The following is a 22,081-nucleotide window of genomic DNA, read 5'->3' on the forward strand; positions in this document are numbered from 1 at the left end:
TCTACCAGAGAGAACATGCTGGAAACAAACAGTCTCTATGGGCCAAAATTCCGGGAATGAATGGAACAGAAACAAAGATCGGCATCTACTACCGACTCCCAGGGCAGTCCGAAGAAACTGATGGAGAGATGACGGACGAGTTTAAAAGCAACTGCAAGGGAGGCAACACAGTTATCATGGACGACTTCAATTATCCTGGGATAGACTGGAATCTAGGCACCTCTGGCTGCAGTAGGGAGACCAAGTTCCTGGATGCTGTAGGTGACTGCTTCCTGGAACAACTTGTCAAGGAAAATACGAGAGGAAATGCAATTATGGACTTAATTCTAAACGGACTACGAGGATCGGCGCAAGGTGTATAAGTTGAAGGGACCCTGGGAAGCAGTGATCACATTATGATCCACTTCAACCTAGACACAGGGGCAAAACATCGATCCAGAACGACAGCCACGGCACTGAACTTCTGAAAAGGGAATTACGAAAGGATGAAACGCATGGTGGGGGAAGAAGATTAAGAAGAGGATAAGCACTGTAAAAACACTAGAGGAAGCATGGTCCCTTTTTAAGTACACAGTCACTGAGGCGCAAAATCTATATATACCGCATATCAACAAGGGATCCAAGAGAAAAAAGAACAAGGAACCGGTGTGGCTCATTGTAACGGCGAAGGAAGCGATCAGAGACAAGAAGACTTCGCTTAAGGAATGGAAAAAGTCACAAACGAACGAAAACTGGAAAAAGCACAAACAACATCAAAGCAGATGCCATAAGGGGGTAAGAGGAGCCAAAAGAGACTATGAGGAAAAAATAGCCAAGGAGGTAAAAAACTTCAAGCTGTTCTTTCGCTATATAAAGGGGAAACGACCCTTGAAGGAAGCAGTGGGACCGTTGGATGACCATGGAATAAAGGGAGTGCTAAAGGAGGACAAAGCCATCGCCGACAAACTGAACACATTTTTTGCGTCTGTTTTTACCGAAGAGGATATACACAACATACCGGAAGCCGACAGACTATACGCAGGAAACGAAGACTGGAAACTGACAGGGTTGACGGTCAGTCTAGAAGAGGTATGCAGGTAGATCGATAGGCATAAAATCGATAAACCTCCGGAAGACTAGAAAGTGGCGAATGTTACGCCGATCTTCAAGAAAGGTTCGAGGGGAGATCCGGGAAACTACAGACTGGTGAGTCTGACCTGGGTACCGAGAAAGATGGTAGAGGCGCTGATAAAGGACTGCATCATTGATCACCTTGATGGACACAATCTGATGAGGACCAGCCAGCACAGTTTCAGCAAAGGAAGATCTTGCTTGATGAACTTGCTGCACTTCTTCGAGGGAGTAAACAGGCAAATAGACAAGGGTGAACTGGTTGACATTGTATATCTGGATTTTCGGAAGGCATTCGACAAGGTCCCGCATGAATGACTACTTTGAAAAATTGCAAGCCATGGAATTGAGGGTGAAATACTCATGTGGATTAAAAACTGGTTGGTGGATAGGAAACAGAGAGTGGGGGTAAATGGACAATACTCGGACTGGAAAAGAGTCACAAGTGAAGTGCCACAGGGTTCGGTGCTTGGGCCCATGCTCTTCAACATATTTATAAATGACTTGGAAATTGGTACGATGAGCAAGGTGATTAAATTTGCGGACGATACAAAGTTATTCAGAGTAGTGAAGACACAGAAGGATTGCGAAGACCTGCGTGACATGAACACGCTTGAGAAATGGGCTGCGACATGGCAAATGAGGTTTAACATGGATAAGTGTAAGGTGATGCATTTCGGTAACAAAAATCTTATACATGAATACAGGATGTCCGGTGCAGTACTCGGAGAGACCTCCCCCCCCAGGAAAGAGACCTGGGAGTACTGGTCGACAAGTCAATGAAGCTGTCCATGCAATGCGTGGCGGCAGCAGCAAAAAGGGCTAACAGAATGCTAGGAATGATTAAGAAGGGGATCACAAACAGATTGGAGAAGGCTATCATGTTGCTGTACCGGGCCATGGTACGCCTCCATTTGGAATACTGCGCCCAGCACTGGTCGCCATACATGAAGGACATTGTACTACTCAAAAGGGTCCAGAGAAGAGTGACTAAAATGGTTAAAGGGCTGGAGGAGTTGCCGTACAGTGAGAGATTAGAGAAACTGGGCCTCTTCTCCCTTGAAAAGAGGGGACATGATCAAAACATTCAAGATAATGAAGGGAATAGATTTAGTAGATAAAGACAGGTTGTTCACCCTCTCCAAGGCAGAGAGAATGAGAGGGCACTCTCTAAAGTTTAAAGGGGATAGATTCCATACAAATGTAAGGAAGTTCTTCTTCACCCAGAGTGGTAGAAACTGGAATGCTCTTCCGGAGGCTGTTATAGGGGAAAACACCCTCCAGGGATTAAAAAAAAAGTTAGAAAAGTTCCTACTGAACCAGAACGTACGCAGGTAAGGCTAGACTCAGTTAGGGCACCTGTCTGACTTAAGGGCTGCCGCGTGAGCGGACTGCTGGGCATGATGGATCACTGGTCTGACCCGGCAATTCTTATGTTCTCTTTTCTTGAAAGAAAAAAACTGACAAACTTCACGTCAAGACAATTAGGGCTATTCAGCGGAGTTTTTAAAATATGTTGTAAAGCACAATTCAATTGAAGTAATTGATAATAGTGAGAAGGAGTGAGTTTATACTGATTGTATAAGTGATCATAGGAGTACCACATGGTGCCGTCTTATAATTGACCAATTTTCCAGATACAGATTTTCTGCCATGACCTTCAGCCAACATTGTGACCTTATATCTGTAGTGAAGGATTTCTCCATAAATGAGCTTGTAAAGTGGCATTCCACATATGTTTAAGTTTATGTTCAGCTTCCTTGAAGGTTATTTGTGCAGAGTGTAGAATGGGATCTGTTTCCTGAGATTTGTGAGGCATTGACATGAAAGGTAAATGTTTTCAAGACAAATTGTGCCATAGTTCTTGTTCCAATTTCACCCATGTATTGGATGTATAGGGTAAGTCATTATATAGTAACCATCTTGAACCTTGACTGAATAGAAACGCATAATGATAATCAATAAAATTAGAAAAATTTAACCCCTCCCCTCTCAATCTTATTTAGTTTGTTTTAATTTCTTCAGAGCTATTCAGGGGACTTTGTTGTTCCAAAGATATTTAGATAATAAGAAATCTATTTTTTTAATAGAATTTAGGTTTAAATAAAACTGGAATCAAACTCAAAGAGTATATTATCTCGGGTGTTAAACATTTTAATCGATTCCATTCTTTCCCACCAGGAAAGGTTCAAAGGAGACCATCTGGATGTAAGATCTTTAATACTATTGACAATATAACTCAAGTTTCAAGTTTATTTAAAAATTTATTATACCGCCTCATCAGGATTCTAGGTGGTGTACATTAATCAATAAAAATAATCAAGTTGATAAATATATTTGGGGGAATAATTAACCAAACAGACAAATTTGTATAAAAGGAAAAGAGGGTTCGAACTACAATATTAGAGGAAAGAGACACTGAAGGAAAGAACAAGAGGTGGGGGAAATATCTGAAGAAGGGAAATCGAGTTGTCCTTAGGAGGACAGTTGTTATTAAACAGCATTTTTAAAAGATAAGTTACTACTCGAAGGCATCTTTATTCAAGGGTAGTATTTAATGAGGTTTGAAAATATATGCCTAAGTATTTGATCTTTTAAGCGGCCCATTGAGAATCAAATTTGTTTACATCTGATCTTAGTACATACTTGTTTAATGGTATGAGTTCTGTTTTTGTGGAATTTAATTTATAACCAGAATGTTTAGAATATTCATGAATTGTTGATAACAAATGAGGTAAAAATGCAGGATTTGTGTATATCAATACATCATCTGCATAAGCTGATAATTTAACCTCTACTTGACCACATTTTATACCTTTTATGTTAGGATTGTTTTGAATGTTGACTAGGAGAGGTTCAAAAGCAATATTAAATAGAAGGGGGGATAACAGACATCCTTGTCACGAATCCCTTGTGGGGTGGAATGATTTAGATAATGATCCAGTTATTCTGACTGAGGTAGTGGGGGGGTTGTATAAAGAATCTTGATCATGTTGATAAATTCATCCTCAAAGCTAAACTATGACATAGTTTGAAATAAGTAGGGCCATTCCATGAGGTTGAAGGCTTTCTCAGCGTCTAATGCGAGAGCTATAAGAGGTAATTCAGATTTATTGGCACATTGTGTGATATTGGTAAAAAGTCTGGTGTTGTTACTAGACAGCCTGCCAGCCATGAAGCCATTTTGATCAATTCCAATTATTTTGGGCATAATGCCAATATTTTGGCATCAACATTGATGAGGGATAAAGACCTTTAACTGGAAATTAGTAATGAGTCTTTCCCAGGTTTGGGTAGGGCTATTATATTGGCTTCAATGAAAGATCCAGATGTGGAATTAGAAAATAACAAGAAGTTATAAAAAGATAATAAATGAGGCTATATATAGATATGAAATGCAGCACCGGGTCCCAGTGTTTTCTTTTTAGCCATGTCTTTTACAGCACAATCAATATCATCAATAGTAAGAGGTGTAGATAGATATTCATTATCTTCCATTGTTAGAGTTGGATGCAGAACTTGGGAATCAAGAATGGTGATATTTGAGTCTTTAGTTGTGGTTTCAGTTGTATATAAATGTTGGTAGAATGACAAAGTTGTGCAAAATATATTTGTCAAAAGTTGTTAAATGGCCAAGTTGGTCTTTAATGGCATGGATATTAGTCTTTTCTTGTACTTTCACTTATTTTGCTAGTTTGTTTTTGGGGTATTTTTGAAAATAATTTTTATTAGTAGTAGTGAGTCAACAAAAAAGAAACAAGCAGAACACAAGAGAACAATAAGCAAACAATGGCAATCAAGGAAAGAGAATAACAAGCAGCACCAAGAAAGAATATACATGCCCACTTCTGTTATCATCACAATAATAGTTAATAGATTGTATAAAAAAATGAGTGACTAGATTTACGGCTCAACAATTGGTTATAAGTAAGTCGACATTTAAGTAATTGGTTAGAGTTTGTGCATCATAAGGATTCGACAGGTGGAGTTCTTCTAGACGTTCGATGTTAGTTTCATAATCTTGCATCTCTTAGTTAAGAACTTTCATTTTTCTAGCTTGGAAAGATATGATTACACCTCTGTTATATGCCTTGAAAGCATCCCAGGTGCAATCTGTATCCTCTGCCTTATTGAAAGTGAAGAATTCCTCAATTGCTATATTGACATGATCTATAAAGTCTTCCAGAAAGTCTGTGAGAGCCTTAGGATCTGAGAAATCTTTAGTAGTGTTGTTGATTGTAGCCCTCATCCTGGTGGGGTACAACATACCATATTTTGCTTTTATTTCCTTTAATTTCGGTCAGTATGCGAGTAGATGTTTCCGTAGCTGAGCAGTATTCTTGCTTAAATCTGGAACAGGATATTAAAACCTTCAAATTTGAGAGATGATTTAAGTTTTGCTCATTGCATAATCTCTGTGATATGGCTATAGCGCAGCAGGCATACCACTATAGGCCTAGGATATCGGGTATATTAGTCAGTTTATGTGAAGGAACCCTATGGGTCCTGTAGATTTCAAAATCTTTGGTAAATTTCAGATCTAAGACTTTAGGAATAAAGGTTTCCAGAAATTTCACCATATTGGGACCTTCATGTCCTTCTGGAATTTCCGGTATTCTGAAATTATTGTGACAAGATCTCACATTCGCTTCTTCCAGATCTTTCTCCAGCTGTGCCACGCATTTAATCTGTTTCAATAAGATAGTAATCGATTCTGAATGATGGATTGTTTAACCTCAAAGGTCTCCAATTTAATTTTGAATTCAGATAAATCCAATTTCATAGAGGCTATATCCGTTTTAATCTCGGTGAGATCTTCCTTGGTTTCGGCATGTAGTTCGCGCATGGCACAAAGTTCTGATAGTATTGCCTTCGAGGGATCTTCTTCCTTATTTTCAGAGAATGGTTTCTGAGGTGAAGGAGGCTCAGGTTTGTGTCGCTTACTCACTTTTGAGTTGGCCATCTGTTAAATTGGTCTTAGATGAGGTAACAAGCCAACAGAAGAGCAAAGTGACTTGATGAACTTGATTATAGTTTAGACTACCGCCAGAGCTTTAGAGCTATGCTGCCATTTCTTAAAACGGACACTAGCACCCCATATATTGAACATTTAAATAAGTAATCATACATTTGGCTGGAAATTTCAAAAAATAGCTTGCTCCAAGAGCCAAAACTCTAGACTTATATTGAAGAAATTGTTTATAAATAACTTGTGTTGCTCTGGTAACATCCAGCAACATTTGTAATTTCACTCCACAAAACAGGAAACCTTTTCTCTGAAAATAATTTTTAAAAACTGCTGGTTTTTATTTAAATTTAGAAGCAGAAGGAACCCCTTGCAAGCCCCTAAACATTGGCAGTGACAAGAAGGCAAATGTGTGCAAGTCACTGCAAACCTGAAACTTTCACACATTGGTGCCTGTTTCCAGCTTAAATATAAGCCTTCCAAATAAAAAACCAAAACCTAGAAAGCTTGTATTGAAGAGGCATAAAAAACAGGCGCTAAAACGTGCTTTAACTTCAGGTTTGCCTGGTACATGCACACACGAGCTGAGCTTACCACACAGACACATTCCTCCCCCTTAACTTCCCAATGCTCAATGCAAATAGTGCATGTAAAATTTGTATGCTATTATTGTTGAGCATTGGTAAGTTATTTTGCTGCGCTGTTCTTGTGGTATTTCCCGGTATGTTTCCCGGCATTGTTCCATACACTGGAGTTTTGAGCATCAGCCTATCAGTGTCTCTCAGGTGCTCCTGCAGACCTTGAATGTTGACGACTATGGCTTATATATACATGCTCACATAAGGTTTTTTTATCCATCACCATGCAGCTTTAAACATGTACACACACACACTATATATAACCTATGTTTTCTATTTACCTGTGAATCTAAAAGGATATTTTCTGGTTTCAAGTCCCTATGAAGAAAAAAAAAAAGGAAGGGGAAAAATCTCAATAAAGTGAATTTAAATGGTTTAAAATACAAAAGAGTGGAAAGAGAAAATATTTACAGTAGGAAGTTTGCTGTCAGTGTGGAAAACATCACAGGATTACCTGTACACAATTTTTATGGAGTGTAAATAACCCAAAGCACTGGCTATTTCTGCAGCATAGAACTGGGCTCTACATTCAGGAAAGGTACGCTCTCGTTGTAAATGGAAGAACAGCTGCAAATATACAAAGATGTACTATAAGCACACAACACCAAAGAATGCTACTTCCAGACAAAGAATAAAGGTTCAATTAGCTGCCAGGCATTTAAAGTCCATCTATATTTCGTTAACATAAAGAAACCATCAGCCTGTTTTTTTCTCTCAGCTTCCAAAGTCACCAGATGTGATATTCTTACTTTCCTGTAGTTCCTGTAAAGTCCAGCATGTTATAATATTCCAGTTGCATCTAATGGCACAATTTTTAGGTTTAAATCAAGACATTCTTCCTTAATGCAGATTTCTTCTATATATTCTATACACTCTGTTCATTTTGATCTTTATATTCTCCTGTACTCTGATATTTCCATCAACTTGAGTTATGTTCAATGTATTTTTACAAGGCCGAAAGAAGAATTAAGCAAACAATTCCAGAGTCCTGTTTCTGTGCTTTCCCCCAAGCACATTTTGCAAAAAGAAGAGCACATATGGCAGCTGCATGCATTTGTCTGTCTGTACACATTTGTATGAGCATGAGAACAGTCAGGCAAGAGCCAGAACCATTGGGAGTGGCAGGAAGACTAGGCCCCACCTCCTGAGGATCAGAGATTACCAGGCAAGCTAAGTCACACGCATTGTCACTCTTCTGTAGATCATACATAAGAAAGCCCTTCCCTCCATCAATAGCTTTTCTTCAACCCCACCCCCCTCCCCGGTTCAGTATCTCTCACTTGCTCCCTTCCAGGGGTCTTTTAAACATGCTTTCAATCTTTGCTCGCATCACAGCAGCAGCTACAACTCTGAAAACAGGTAGCCTCGGAGTGGTCCCTAGGGGCATTCCTTTTGCCAGTCCCACCTCCTCCGATTCTACTTCCTGTTTCCAGAGTGGTGAAACTGGAATGTCTATCATATCCCCTCTTCTCCTATGTTTCTTCCAGAGCACACACATTGAGGTCTCCAAGTCTGTTCTCATACGCTTTATAACAAAGTCCACTAACCAATTTTGTAGCAGCTATCTGAACAGATTCTATCTTATTTATAATCTTTTTGAAGGTGTGGTCTCCAGAATGGCACAAAGAATTCCAAAAAGGGCCTCAAAAGAGACTTATAATCTCTGAGAGAGCGAGACCAGAAGGCTTTGAGCATGCGCAAATGCTCAAAGCCAGTCCAGCCCGGCCCAGCCCAGAAGAGAGAGGATTTCCGACGCACCGCCCAGCCCAGACCGCGCCAGAAGAGGGAGGATCTTCGGACACAGGCACTGGTGCCCAGTCGGGGTAAGGGATGTCATTGCCGTGCTCGGGGGGGGATGCCGGATCGCAGGGGGGTGGCGCTCGTACAGCAAGGCAAGGTTTACGAGGCACCAAGTTTGCAAATGTTTTGCTCGTCTTGCAAAACACTCGCAAACCGGTGCACTCGTAAACCAAGGTACCACTGTACACCATATTTTGTGCCCCTCCCAAATCCAACTGTTTGGTCACCCAGTCAAAGAAATCAATCAGATCTGTCTGACAAGAAATGCCTCTCATAAAACTATGCTGTCTCGGGTCCTGCAATCCATTTGATTCTAGAAATCTCACTATCCTCCACCTTAGAAGTATTTTCATTAGTTTACCAAGGTCAGACTAAGCAGCCTGTAATTCCCAATCTCCTCCTTACTTCACAATTCTCAACACCCTTCCCGACATCCCCCATGATCCCTCTAGTCTCCCTCCAAAGATGTCATCTTCCCACTGAGCCTGACACCCCCACACACCCCAATACCTCCCATGCCCCCTGTACATTTGCATTAAAAAAATCTGCAGGAGTGATGCCCAAGCCCTCCTGCCAAGAGGGCACTGGGAGGGGCCTTAGGCGCCAGAGCCAATCATTGTAATTTGGACTCTTCTTATGGACTTTTGTATTAACTTTATTCAGTGTTGAGCACTTCATATTTTTAAAAAAAAATTAAAGAGCCATATGGATGTATATTGACAAAATGAACTAACTGCTCCATTTGTTTATTTCAAGGTGCTGGTGAACACTTATTCACTGATATCTCCTTATATTAGTAAAATATTTATATATCAGCTCCTTTTGGAGCAGTCTTTGATCTAGTGAGGCGAAAGTTATATTGTTTCTTTACAGTCTTGGTGTCTCTCTCACTTCAGGTCTTTTGTTGGTTTGAATTAATTCTGAATTGCATAAGATAATAGACTGCCCATTTTCTAGTAAAATAGAACTCAATGAGCTCAAAAAGAAGATTAAAAAGCATGGGCAGCCTACTCAAAATCCTTGATCCTTGAAGTACCCCAAAAAACAACAGAACACCATAATACAATAGACAAATTACAATATGACAAACAATGCAACTGGCAAACAGCCACCCACAGCCACACTTCTGCATGGAGTGGGGGTAGGGGTGGCATTGGTTTGGGACACTAGACTACCAAGCTTTTTGGGGGCTACAAGGAATTGGGGCTGGTGGCAGGTCTGAGCTGCTTTATTTTCCTGTCAGTGCCTGACCCAATCAGCGCTTGGGCACTGACTGGAAAGTAAGGCTACGACAGCTCAGATCCTGCTGGTAAATCGGCCCCAATTCCTCGTAAATGGAAAGGCATTGCTTTTTAATAATCACCCAGAGAGGCCATTTTCATATTAATGACCTTTTTAGATTATAGTTTTAATATTAATCTATATTAATATTATGTCAAAATCATAGAAGGCCTAGTAGCCAAACTCCTCACCAATTACATAGAGGACCATAACCTACTCCACCCCATGCAATCAGGCTTCAGAACAAACTTCAGCACAGAGACACTACTAGGCTCCCTTATGGATACCGTCAGACAACAACTTAGTACAGGGAAAAAAATGCTACTCATACAACTGGACCTATCGGCGGCATTCGACCTAGTAGACCACAACATCCTTCTACAGATCTTAGATGCAATAGGCATCTCAGATAAAGTATACTCCTGGTTTGAAGGATTCCTAAAACTCAGAACCTACAGTGTAAAATCAAACAAAGAAAAGTCAGAATCCTGGTCAAACCCCTGCGGCGTACCACAAGGATCTCCACTATCCCCTACCCTCTTCAATCTCTACACTGCTTCTCTAGGAACGCATCTGGATAATCTAGGCATAACCTCCTATAGTTATGCGGATGACATCACCATCCTCATCCCATACGATCATTCTAAACCTACCATGACAGACAAACTTCACCAAACACTTGAAGCAGTCACAACCTGGATGGAAAATCACAAACTTAAACTCAACCAAGACAAAACCAAATTCATCCTCCTAGAAAATGACAAGATCCAAACCACAACCATCCTAGACATAAACGCAACCAAATATCCCATCCAAACCACCATAAAACTACTAGGCATGACCATAGACAGATGCTGCACAATGCAACCGCAAATAAATAAAACAATTCAAAAATCATTCGCAATCATGAGAAACCTGAGACAAGTCCGAAAATTCTTTGAAAGAACACAATTCCAACTTATAGTACAATCCCTAATACTAGGTATATTGGACTACTGTAACATACTCTTCCTTCCATGTCCTGCAACTACGATAAGACAACTCCAAACAATCCAAAATACAGCTTTGAGACTCATCTACTCATTGAAAAAACATGACCACATCACTGAAGCCTTCATCAACTCACACTGGCTCCCAATCCAAGAAAGAATCCAATTCAAATTCTACTGCATATTATTTAAAACCCTACACGGAGACAGCCCATCATACCTGAACAATCGCCTCATCCAAGCACCCAGTACCAGACACAGAAAAACGCACTCCCCATTCATACCCCCCCCAATCAAAGAAGTAAAAAGAACAAAACTACACGACGGCCTCCTAGCCACTCAAGCCGCAAGACTGGACAACCAGATCTCCAACCTTCTGATGACCACCCCAGACTATAGGACGTTCAGAAAAGAAATAAAAACCACACTTTTCAAGAAATTCCTGAAACAGCAATAACAACACGACCTCTAAATGCTCTTAAGATCTACAACTTACCTCTCTAGCTAATCATTGTAATTCTGTCTTTTTAAATTAACCTTTTGTAATCCGCCTTGAACCGCAAGGTAATGGCGGAATAGAAATCCCTAATGTAATGTAATGTAATGTAATATTAATGACCACATTGTACTACATTTACATTAGTACAACCTGAGGCTGCTAGAAAGCACGGAATAAACCATGACGAACCAATTTAATAATCGGGTGGTAAAATCCATACATTTGGTTTAGCACCATCATTAAATGTACGGTGACCTTAGAGAATCGGCTTCTCAGCATCAAATGCCCAATTCACTCAGTTTTGTTATTAATAATGAATGGTTGACCAAGTCAAACGCAGAAAACATACTGAATTATAGTAAAATAGCCTGCTAGTCTTTATCCAGAAACTGTCTTACTTTTGAAGTCTAAGTTAAGAGCAATTCCGTACATTTGACATGAAAGCCTTACTGAGAAAAAATAAAAATTTATACATGAATACCCAACAGTAGTTTGGTGACAAGCGATTCCAAAAATTTAGGTGCGCTAGCGTTTTTAGCGCACAAAGGATTTTAGTGAGCGCTAAACCCGCGCTACGCTTCTAGAACTAATGCCAGCTCAATGCTGGCGTTAAGGTCTAGCACGTGCGCCAATTTAGCATGCTTTAAGGCCCTAACGCACCTTTGTAAAAGGAGCCCTTAGTCATCAAAGGTACACCAGTGACTGCTCTATACAGTGTTTCGCCCAGCAGGGAAAATATTCATTCAACCCTAGCACAGTCATTTCAAGCTCTCTCCTTGGCAGCAAATTTGTTTATTTTATATTATTATTTTCTCAATTTATCTGCCATGCCCCATACTGCTACCAAAACTGGTGACTCTCCACTTCTTGCTGCTATCATGTTGTCTAATAAGCAAGAAAGATAAAGGGTTTTCCAGCCACCCCAATAGTCTTTCCAAGCCCCTCAAACTAGCTGAGGCAATGGGTGTGTTCCCTGTAGGTCTACTCTCATGTGAACACTAAAGCACCTGAACATTGTAACATGCCTTTGTAGGCTTACAACCTGTTAACGCACCACTATAAGCAAAAGGCCTACAGAAATCAAATGAACAAGGACGAACAAGACTCACCTCCCCTCCATTTACAAAATCCAGAACAAAGTAAAGCTTTTCTGTGGTTTGGAATGAATAATGTAGTCCAACCAGAAATGGATGCTTCACATTTTTCAAAAGCACATTACGTTCTGCCATGATATGCTTTTGCTGCAAAGAAGGGAAAAGTTAGCATGTGGATATGTGAAGAAGAGATCTTCTTTATTAAGGGGGTGAAGAGGTCATGGGGAAAATCATATTGTAAAAAGTACTCCACCTACCTCTTTCTTGTTGAGGACAATTTTTTTCTGCAACACTTTGACAGCATAATACTTCCCATCCAGTTTCCTTTTTGCAAGAAGGACCTGATGTATTTACAAGACACAGGTGAAATGCGGTGCAAATGCAGGGATTTTCCTACCATGCTAATCAGATGTCCAGATTTACCCACACATGTCCTCTTTTGAGAGGACTGTCTGGGTGTCTGGATTTTTAGAAAGCTGCAGTTCATCCAGGTTATCTAGTTCGGGGCCATGTCTGGAGGGCTTCCGAGCATGCGCAGGTATGATGCGATGACATCACAAGCATGTGCGCATGCATGCAACATCATTGCATCACATCTGTGTATGCTCGGAGGTCTTCCAGACACGAGTTCGAGGAGAGAGCGGAAGAGGTTTTGGGGGCTGGGCTGAAATAGAGCATGGCCACATGTCTGGGTTTTAGTTTAACAAAATTTAGTAACCCTAAGTCTATGGAAAAATCTGTGGAGATGCCACTAGGTCACAAACCCATCCATACTAAATGTTTCCTAGATTTTAAAAATAAGAGTGGTAATCCCAGCACTCACTTCCTCTCCTCTTCCTGAAAATGAAAATGAAACTCACCTTGCCAAAACTTCCTTTTCCAATAACTTTCAGGAAGTCAAAGTCTGATGGCTTAGCACTGAAAACAATTTAGAAAGACAGGAATGATTTAGGATGGCAATCTCAGAGTATTTACATAGTCTCACATTAGGGGCATTTGAGCACTTCCAGGGATAGTTCTTAGAGGTCTACTTTACATACGCACATAGAAGCTACACTGTCTTAGTAAAATACTCATATACAAAACCTTTCCTAAATAAGGTTTTTGATTTTTTTTAAAGTCAGACCCTCAGATAGTGCCAGCAGGATTTACATTACTAATGTCAATGCATCCAGACCTTCAAGAAAAAAACCCTGTATTAACAATATATCTTTATTATTTAATAATTTGTTTTCTCAGGTACTAAAGCTAGATTGTGAGCCTTCGGAACAGTTAGCAATTTGAATTTCCAAGTACCTAATTTTTACTTTTATTTTATTGTAACCCGCTCTGGGCTCTTGGGAGGATGGGCTATAAAAATGAACAAATAAATAAATGTGCTTTGAACATCAAGCCCATGATTTTAACATTGTTTTAAGAGTAGGTCACATAGATTTTAGACAATTTAGTATGGTACCCTGCAACATTTCTGATTAAATCTCACTGGCTCCCCATTAACCATTGTATTACCTTCAAAATTTTACTTTTAGTATTCAAAACCCTTTCCACTAATGAACCTCAATTCATTGATAAATTACCTATCCCTTATAGCACTTCGCGCTCTCTCCAGTCTACTAATCAAAAGCTTATAGTAGTTCCCTCTTTGAAAGTTATTGGAACACAACGACACGATATGTTTTCAGTGATGGCACTGCAACTTTGGAATACTATGCCTCAGCATTTAAGAGAGGAAAACGACTCGAGACGTTTTAAAAGTAATTTAAAAAGTTTTCTTTTTAGAAATGCTTTTAATCTTTAAATGTTTAAACTGTATATTAGTTTCCTTCTTTGATTGCACTCTTCCCTCCCTATTGTTTTTTCCATATATGGTTCTCCTCTGTACTTTAAAACACTGAATTGTGGTTCTGTTCCCTCTTAACTTGTGTACTAGTCGGTCTGTAAGTCTATTTGTCTAACCATTATTTTAAATTTTAAATTGTATGTCTAAATGTATGTTTATATTTCTATCAATTTTGTACCTCGCTCAGTAAAACTAAATAAGTGATTCATCAAACTAAAATAAAACTTGAAACTATGCAACCCAGGTTGTGTAATTTTTATCATTCAACTTCTTGAACCCTAACACGACAGCTCAGTTTACTATTTTACTCAAGGAATGGGCATTTGTTGTACAGATACAAGTTTCTATATTGACTAGAGTCCAAAAAACATATAGCAGCCTGTTTTATAAAAGTACCTTATTACTGCCAAATATTTCTGGATGCTGTACTCATTAAGTAATGTGCCATTTGTAGAATTTCTCCTAAGTGCCAAGTGGCCCATAAGCATAAAATAGGATGCACAGTATTTAGTGTGTGCTAAGCTTTAGTAAAAGCCCCTTAGGTTTTGGGTATTTTTAAGCTGAGAAAGACACAAGCTGTACAGTTTACTCTATAAACCCCCTCCACCTCCCACCTCCCCAGGTCACACAAAATTTTTAAAGTTCTTGGTTTTAAAAAGCAAATACAAGCTTACTGAGGGTTTCCAGACGGTCCTAGGTTGATATTCTGTGAGGTAGAGTTTAGCTAGTGGGGGAGACAACAAAAGTAAATATATTCTGCTCAGAGGAAATCTGGTATTACATATTTGTAAAAAATGAACTAGCAGCATTAATAAAAATATTCCCGCTTCACTGCTTTACCCTCTGAAATCATCATCATATATCCATGTTCTCCAGCTCAATGCTACAAGTTTATTTCCAGAAAACATCCCCAGGGTTGGCATCAAAGGAATCTTTTTGAAAAGAAATATACCTTGTATTGTATTTTCACCATGTCCGACAAAAGAATGAAAACTAGGCGGTAATTCTAACTCTCCTTCCACAAAGCCAACCTGGTGTGGAGTAGAGAGAACATCTTCTAGGGCAGTGTTTCTCAACACACAGTATGCGTACCCTTGGGGGTACGCAGGCTGCTTTTTGGGGGTATGTGGCCTGGCTGCCACCAGGGATCCCTCCCTGCCTCCCCGCTGAAGCCACTGGCACCGGGTGATCCCTCCCTGCCTGCTGCACTAACCCCTGAAGCCAACTCTGCCACCTCGCCAAACCAACACACTTCATCCCACCCTCAGCAGCATTTCCGTGCAGGTATGGGCAATGGCACTTGCAGCGCCTCACACACTGCACGCAGCTGGTCCACAAGCCTTCCCCGCCCTCCTCCAACGTCAAGGGGAAAGTTCCGGGCCAGCAAGGCAGCGATTGGCTGGTCCGAAATGTTCTCTCCGACATCAGAATTGATGTCGGGGGGGGGGGGGGGGGAAGGCTTGTGGACCAGCTGCATGCAGTGCGAGTCATTGCATGTGCCATGGCCTGTCCCTGCACGAAGTTGCTGCTGGGGGGGGGGGGGGGAGGATGGAGCATGTCAGGTCTGGAGATGTGGCAGGGTCAGCTTTGGGGGGGGGGGTGCAATCGGTGGGCATGGAGGCATCCCTGATGCCAGAGGATTCAGCAGGAGGCAGGGATCCCCGGTGGCACCTGCGGATGGGTCAGCTTTGAGGGAGGGGGCATGAACTTGACACAGAAGGAAAGGAAGGGGCATGAACATGAGGGTACTAACTTGGGACATAGGAGGGAAGAAATAGAAAGGTAGAATTGATGGGCATGAGTTTGTGAGTAAGATGGTGCACACTGGGAAAGGAACAAAGGAAAATTGGGCATAGAGAGCGAGGTAGAGATGCATGGGGAATAGAAGGATGAGAGTGAGAAATGATGGATATGGTGGTGGAAAGGGCAGGTTGAGGGGTATCAAGGGGGATGAATGTTGGACTTAGTGATAGAGGAAGAAATGTGGCATTGTGCTGGAGAGGGGTGAATGAAGGAGAAATGGGCAGTGGTGAAATATGCTGCACATGATCCGGGGGATGAGAGACTGGGAGAAATGTTGGATGTGGCAGTAGAGAACAGATGGACTATGAGAGAGAGAGAGAGAGAGAGAGAGAGGTGGGGGGGGAGGCATATTGGCAATAGGGGTAGAGGAGAGAGGAAGAAAAGTTGAACTCATAGAGGGACAGAGAGAGAAATAGATGTTGGTTGGGAAAGGGAATGGGGCCTGGAGGAGAGGAAGCATGGAGGAGGCAGAAAGAAATATATTGGAAATGTAACCAGAGACTCATGAAATCACCAGCCAACAAAAGGTAGGAAAAATGATTTTATTTTCAATTTAGTGATCAAAATGTGTCAGTTTAGAGACTTTATATTAGAGAATGACACGGTGACAAAATTCATCACCGTTCCCGTCCCCGTGGATAACCGCGAGAAACCATCTTCATGTCATTCTTTAAGGAGAGAGGGAAGAATCAGAGTGTAATTAGGCACAACCACTGACCCGCAAGCTTTGCTTTGAAGAATGCTGGTGTAGAAGGACCAAGGTTGAAATAGACACTAGAAAATGACATGGGATTATTTCCCGCGGTTATCCGCGGGGACGGGGACGGTGATGAATTTTGTCACCATGTCATTCTCTACTTTATATCTGCTATCTATATGTTGCACTATATTTTTCTATTTTTCTGTAGTTGTTACTGAGGTGACATTGCATATTTTAAAGTCAACTGCCTTGACCTCTAGGAAAAAAAATGAATATACATGATAATTAACATTTTCTCTACCTATAGTGTGCTTTGTATTTTTTTTTAATTTTGTGGTTACCATAATGTATTAATGAGATTATATTGTGTGTATAAGAAAAATGGATGGAAGAAATTGTATTACAATCAGTATTATTATTATGGGGGTGGAGTCAGGGGCAGAGCTTTGGCAGGGGTACTTGGTTGGTATTTGTTAAGCGTAGGGGGTACTTGGCTTGAAGAAGTTGAGAAACACTGTTCTAGGGGAACTGGTGCTTATAGCACCCACTTTTCTGACAACACTGCAGAGCAGTGCCAGCTGCTCCCTTTAGCTCCCCTCCCCCAATTCTGGTCTCCTGGACATGAGCCATGGGCCACCAACTTGTGTAAAGGAGCATGCTATCAGCATTAACATTCAGCATTATATTGAGCTGGCATATCCAGGATGTCAGCAAAGGCCCCTGGGATATTATATTAAACAATTTGACCCATGGAGATAGCACTGCAAGCAGACTAGATGCCTCCTACTTTCTGGGCAGCTTGAAGACAAGTGCTTAAGAGCAATAAAAGATCTTTTGCTTATTACTTGGGAGTATCTTTCAAGCCCTGGACTTTCAAAAGGCATGGTAAAGTCAGGTGCCCGAGTATAATAAAAGAACCCAGACAGCCTGACTCTTAGAACTAGGTCTTTAAAAGGGTCATACTTCCTTGTCAACTGAGGCCATTAAATCAAACAAATACAAAATTGTGACACAGAAAGATACTGGAAAATACTAGAATAAGGGATTTCAAGTCTATAAAAGATAGGCTTCAACTCTGCTCTTTCTTCCCTCTCATCCTTCTTCAGCATTTTCACACCTACACATCCGCCTCCCCCCATTCAGATACACATATCATTCATTCAGGCAGGACATACCTTCTCTGTTCTCTCTCATACACACACACCCTCCTCAGCCATTTACAGAAGAACAGACACATCTTCCTTATACCCACACAGAAGCAGTTCTGTAACCACATATCCTTTCTGTACATTTGTAATAAGCTTATTTCTATATATGCAGTATACTTTTTTTTGCATTACCCATGGTTATAGTTTTATTATCTGTAATCCTACTACCTCTCTGAGGGTAGGATCCGGGATCCAAAAAGACTAGGAAACACAAAAGATTACACATGTCCCATGCATTGACTTGCATTTGTTTAGTTTTACAGCCTTAGGGAACCTTTGCAGATTAGTTGTCCCTGCTGTTCCAAACTGCATGTCTCTGGCTGCCAACAAGAGGCACAAGACTGTGAAATCTTTGACCTACAAATTAAACTGAACTGAATTACAATCCTTCAATTGTACTGAAGGAATCTGTAAATCCTTTCCTGGAATCTCTAGTTTTACTTTCATTTGCCTCCAACATACAGCAGCAAAGATTAACCTGTCTAAAAAACAGGACGGGCTCATCTCGCTGAACTGGTTCTGAAGAAACGCCAGTCTGTTGCTTCAATAAGTGTACATGGTGCTGTAGCTAAAAGAGTCCCAGCTGCCCTCATTTTACCAATACTTCTACAGAAAGTAAGAGGTTCCCCTTTATTCCTTCCTCTTACATATAAAGAGTTACTCTGTTATACTGTGAAAATAACTAATGAATTCTAACTCAAATCTTAATGCTGTGAAGAAAAAAACATTTCAATGTAATTCTTTCCAAACTATATATGCTCTATAGATAATGCTTTTTAAAAAAAATTCTTTATTGATTTTCTAAAGTTCAAAAGTGCAATACACAAATATATGTCATATAATAAGTTAATAAAAGCACATTCAACTTACAAATAAACATAATCAACCATTTTCTCCCACCCAATGATTATTCAGTAAAACACAGAAACATAGACTATCCCAATAACCTTACCCTATTCAGATTAAAAATATCCTCACCCTCCTCCCACCCCAGATGGACATACTCAAAAGTCAAATTAGGACAGAAATAGCACCCCCCACACACCCTTTTCTGGATGTGTACAAAATTTAAAAAACTGACTCATAATCAAAGACCTACTATAGTGAAGTAATATATGATGTCAACGGCCCCAAACCAGCTTAAATAAATTACTGTGCCCCAAACTATCGGCATTCATTTTTTCATATCTATAGCTGGAGAACAAATTTGCCCACCAGAAAGGAAAATTTAGGCGATCGTAGTTCTTCCAATTTCGGGTAACCATCTGCATGGCTATCCCGGTCATGACAAGAAAAAGAGGGCATTTATAACGATCCATAGGGGGTTTAACATGTAATAACGTTCCACATATGACCACATCATACGTCAGTTTAGATAATGCTTTTGCCAAGAGCGAGATTTGTTAAACATAGTATGTATATCTATAGCTGCCAACACTATATCATCTCTTCTTGTACCAAATGCCCCTCAGAAGGACCCAACGACTCAGCAAGTGATCTAGTTCCAATTCCCCCATGCTATAAACTGTGACCAGACCAGAAGCTTGGGAACAATGGTGAGAGGTTAGGTAGCTAAGTGGCTGTTAAAAAGAACAAAACTGTTTTAGGAAGTCCATATCGGGTTACGTAAAGAAAATCAAGTTTTGTGTAGTTGCCCTCAGTTAACAGGATGTCTGTAGTGTTGTTCTAACAGCTGAATTTAAAGTTACTCGAGTGTATTTTTAATGAAGAATAAACGTACTGCCAAGACCAGAGAGAAAACTTTATAGCAAACAAGAAATGACTTTAAAAGATCTTGTTGCAGGCTTGAGAAGACTTTCATAAAATTACACAAACACACAGAACATTTTTCCTGAAGAAAACTGAAAACTTCTGTTTCATTGTTTGCCACAAGTTAGCTTTAAAAAAAAAAAAAATTAGGATTCTCTGTCTCCTATTCATGTTAATATTATATCCTCACCTTCTGACTGCTCCGGTCATCTTCATCTTCTGATGGGTCGGAATGTTGTTTTGGTCTGTCCATCTGAAGGAATGCTTTAACATCAGGGCTGGAAATATTATGTAGCATATTAAAAATAATTTCTTATATTATATTTCAATCCGTATTCTCTTCCCTCAGTTTTGCCCCAAATATATTCTGTGGGTAGTTTTATAAAACATTTTCCAAATTTAAAGCCTGATTTACAGTAGGAAATGGCCGTTGCCATGCTAAATAGAGGTTTACAGGTGAACAAAGAAAACACCTATGTATATACAATAAATGTGTAGATGTTCCTGGGGGCATAGTTTAGGTGGAACTGTGAATGTGCAAATTTTACAAAATGTGGGAAGTGCCACTGAATATCCTTGCTAACTAGCTAGATTAGGTGTGGGCCGGGGAAAAAGTATGGATAGTGTGTCAACTTGGCCAAATAGTGGCAATATTCAGTCCACTAAGCAGCAAAATGCATAAAGACAGGACAGCAAAACAAGCTGTATTAATGTTATGCGCTGAGCTAATCAGGCACCAGCCTGAATATTGGCCAGTGCTTTGTTAAACTTCCAGGTCAGCCCACATACTCTAATATTCAATACAATGCTGGAGTCACATAGGCCCCAGCATTGAATATCTGGGGTTAGATCAGCCTATGGCAGGAAGTGGCTTGCAAGCCACTTACCACTGTGGGTTGAATATTAACCCCTATATACTGTTTGTACATGCACCTGCCTTAGAACAAGTATAAATTTATGCTAAAGCATTTGCACCCTCCTACTGTGATCACTCTTGAGAGCCTATTTCATAAAAGTACATAAGCTTAAAATAAACACATTTTTGGAAATGTTTGTGTGACCTATCATAAAATTACTACCCCACCCACCCACCGTCTGTTGTGTCTCCTTTAGTTGCATCAAAAGCAAAATATTTAAAGATTTCTTAGTAAAGGGGGAAAAAAAGGACACTGGGCTTGAAATACAGTGGCAAAGCTGAAGCAGAACAGAGGGTTAGGTGCTTGGATGAAGAATTCAAGGAATTTCAGCTTATGGCTGGCATGCGTGGAAGATCTACTGCCCAACACACGTAAAGTACACAGCATCATTCTCAGAGTCTTGAAAATGGTGGGGGGAAAGAAAAAAAAAGAAAGAAAGAAGACAGTAACAGCCATTAAAAAAAAAAAAGAGAACAAAGCACAATGGAATAGTGATAAATGAAGGCATATTTAGGGGACTCAGCGTAGTCAATCCAGATACAAGGCAGAACTCAGGTCTGTGGAAAGAAGGATGGGAGAAGGCGGCAGCTTCACTAAGCTCTCACTTAACATCAGTACATTTCAAGATAGATGAAGGAGCTCCAGCAATACAAAGCAGAATGGTCCAAAAGAAGGCTAGTGGTTCTTAGCTGTAGTACATCCCTTATGTAGAAGAGGGGAAAGGGCCGGTAAGTAAAAATACGGTGGGCTATGAACAGCAGGTCCTTGAAAACCGGTTTTGGTTCCGAGAATTATGTATTTCATGCCATTCTATAAGCAACTCCTCATGCTAACTGCTGTAAGCCACGATGGAAGACCAAAGCATTGACTGCTGCTAAAATAAATATAGCCTCTGTGCGTGTGTGCAGTCACTGCATTGCCCATTCCTGGTATTCTGACTTGTTTTACCAAAACAACTGAAGACATTTCCCTGCAAAGCAACAGATTCTGGGTGGGCCATTACAGGGAGACTTCTAAATTTGTACTCAATGAAGCAATTCTATAAGAGGGCAACTCCATTTAGATGTCCCATCACGACAGAGCGAGAGCCTATTCTATATTAACATTTGGGCACGTAAGTCTCCTTATTGTATACTATTATACATTTAGGAACTCCAATTTAGGCACAGACCTAGGAGCACCTCAACGTAGCAAGCATGTGAACAAATTACAGCATTCTGTAAGTTATTCGCCTCAATGTCTGCTCTGTCTATGGCCTGACAATGCACCACCCATGTGAACACCCCCTGTACAAATACACGTTATGCCAGGGTGCTCAATGTCAGTCTTCAAGGGCTGCAATCCAGTTGCATTTTCTGGGTTTCCCCAATGACTATGCATGAGATCTATCTGCGTACAATGGAGACATGCATGCATATTCATTGGAGAAATCCTGAAACTCAACTGGTTTGCGGTCCTTGAGGACC

The 22,081-nt window shown here is 40.4% G+C and overlaps 1 protein-coding gene across 1 annotated transcript in view; it reads right to left on the reverse strand.

Moving 5' to 3' along the window:
• Positions 1–22,081, reverse strand: part of LOC117355193 (serine/threonine-protein kinase Sgk3) — a 160,040-nt gene that overhangs the window by 59,356 nt on the left and 78,603 nt on the right. Inside the window, exons 6-12 of the mRNA XM_033933363.1 lie at positions 19,889–19,976; positions 14,892–14,941; positions 13,238–13,295; positions 12,635–12,718; positions 12,393–12,524; positions 7,169–7,281; positions 6,996–7,032 (exon numbers count right to left, since the gene is read on the reverse strand). Coding sequence (XP_033789254.1) covers positions 6,996–7,032; positions 7,169–7,281; positions 12,393–12,524; positions 12,635–12,718; positions 13,238–13,295; positions 14,892–14,941; positions 19,889–19,976 — 562 coding nt within the window. The remainder of the gene's footprint in view (positions 1–6,995; positions 7,033–7,168; positions 7,282–12,392; positions 12,525–12,634; positions 12,719–13,237; positions 13,296–14,891; positions 14,942–19,888; positions 19,977–22,081) is intronic.

The sequence above is a fragment of the Geotrypetes seraphini genome, chromosome 2 (genome assembly GCF_902459505.1).
Source record: "Geotrypetes seraphini chromosome 2, aGeoSer1.1, whole genome shotgun sequence".
Taxonomy (NCBI): Eukaryota; Metazoa; Chordata; class Amphibia; order Gymnophiona; family Dermophiidae; genus Geotrypetes; species Geotrypetes seraphini.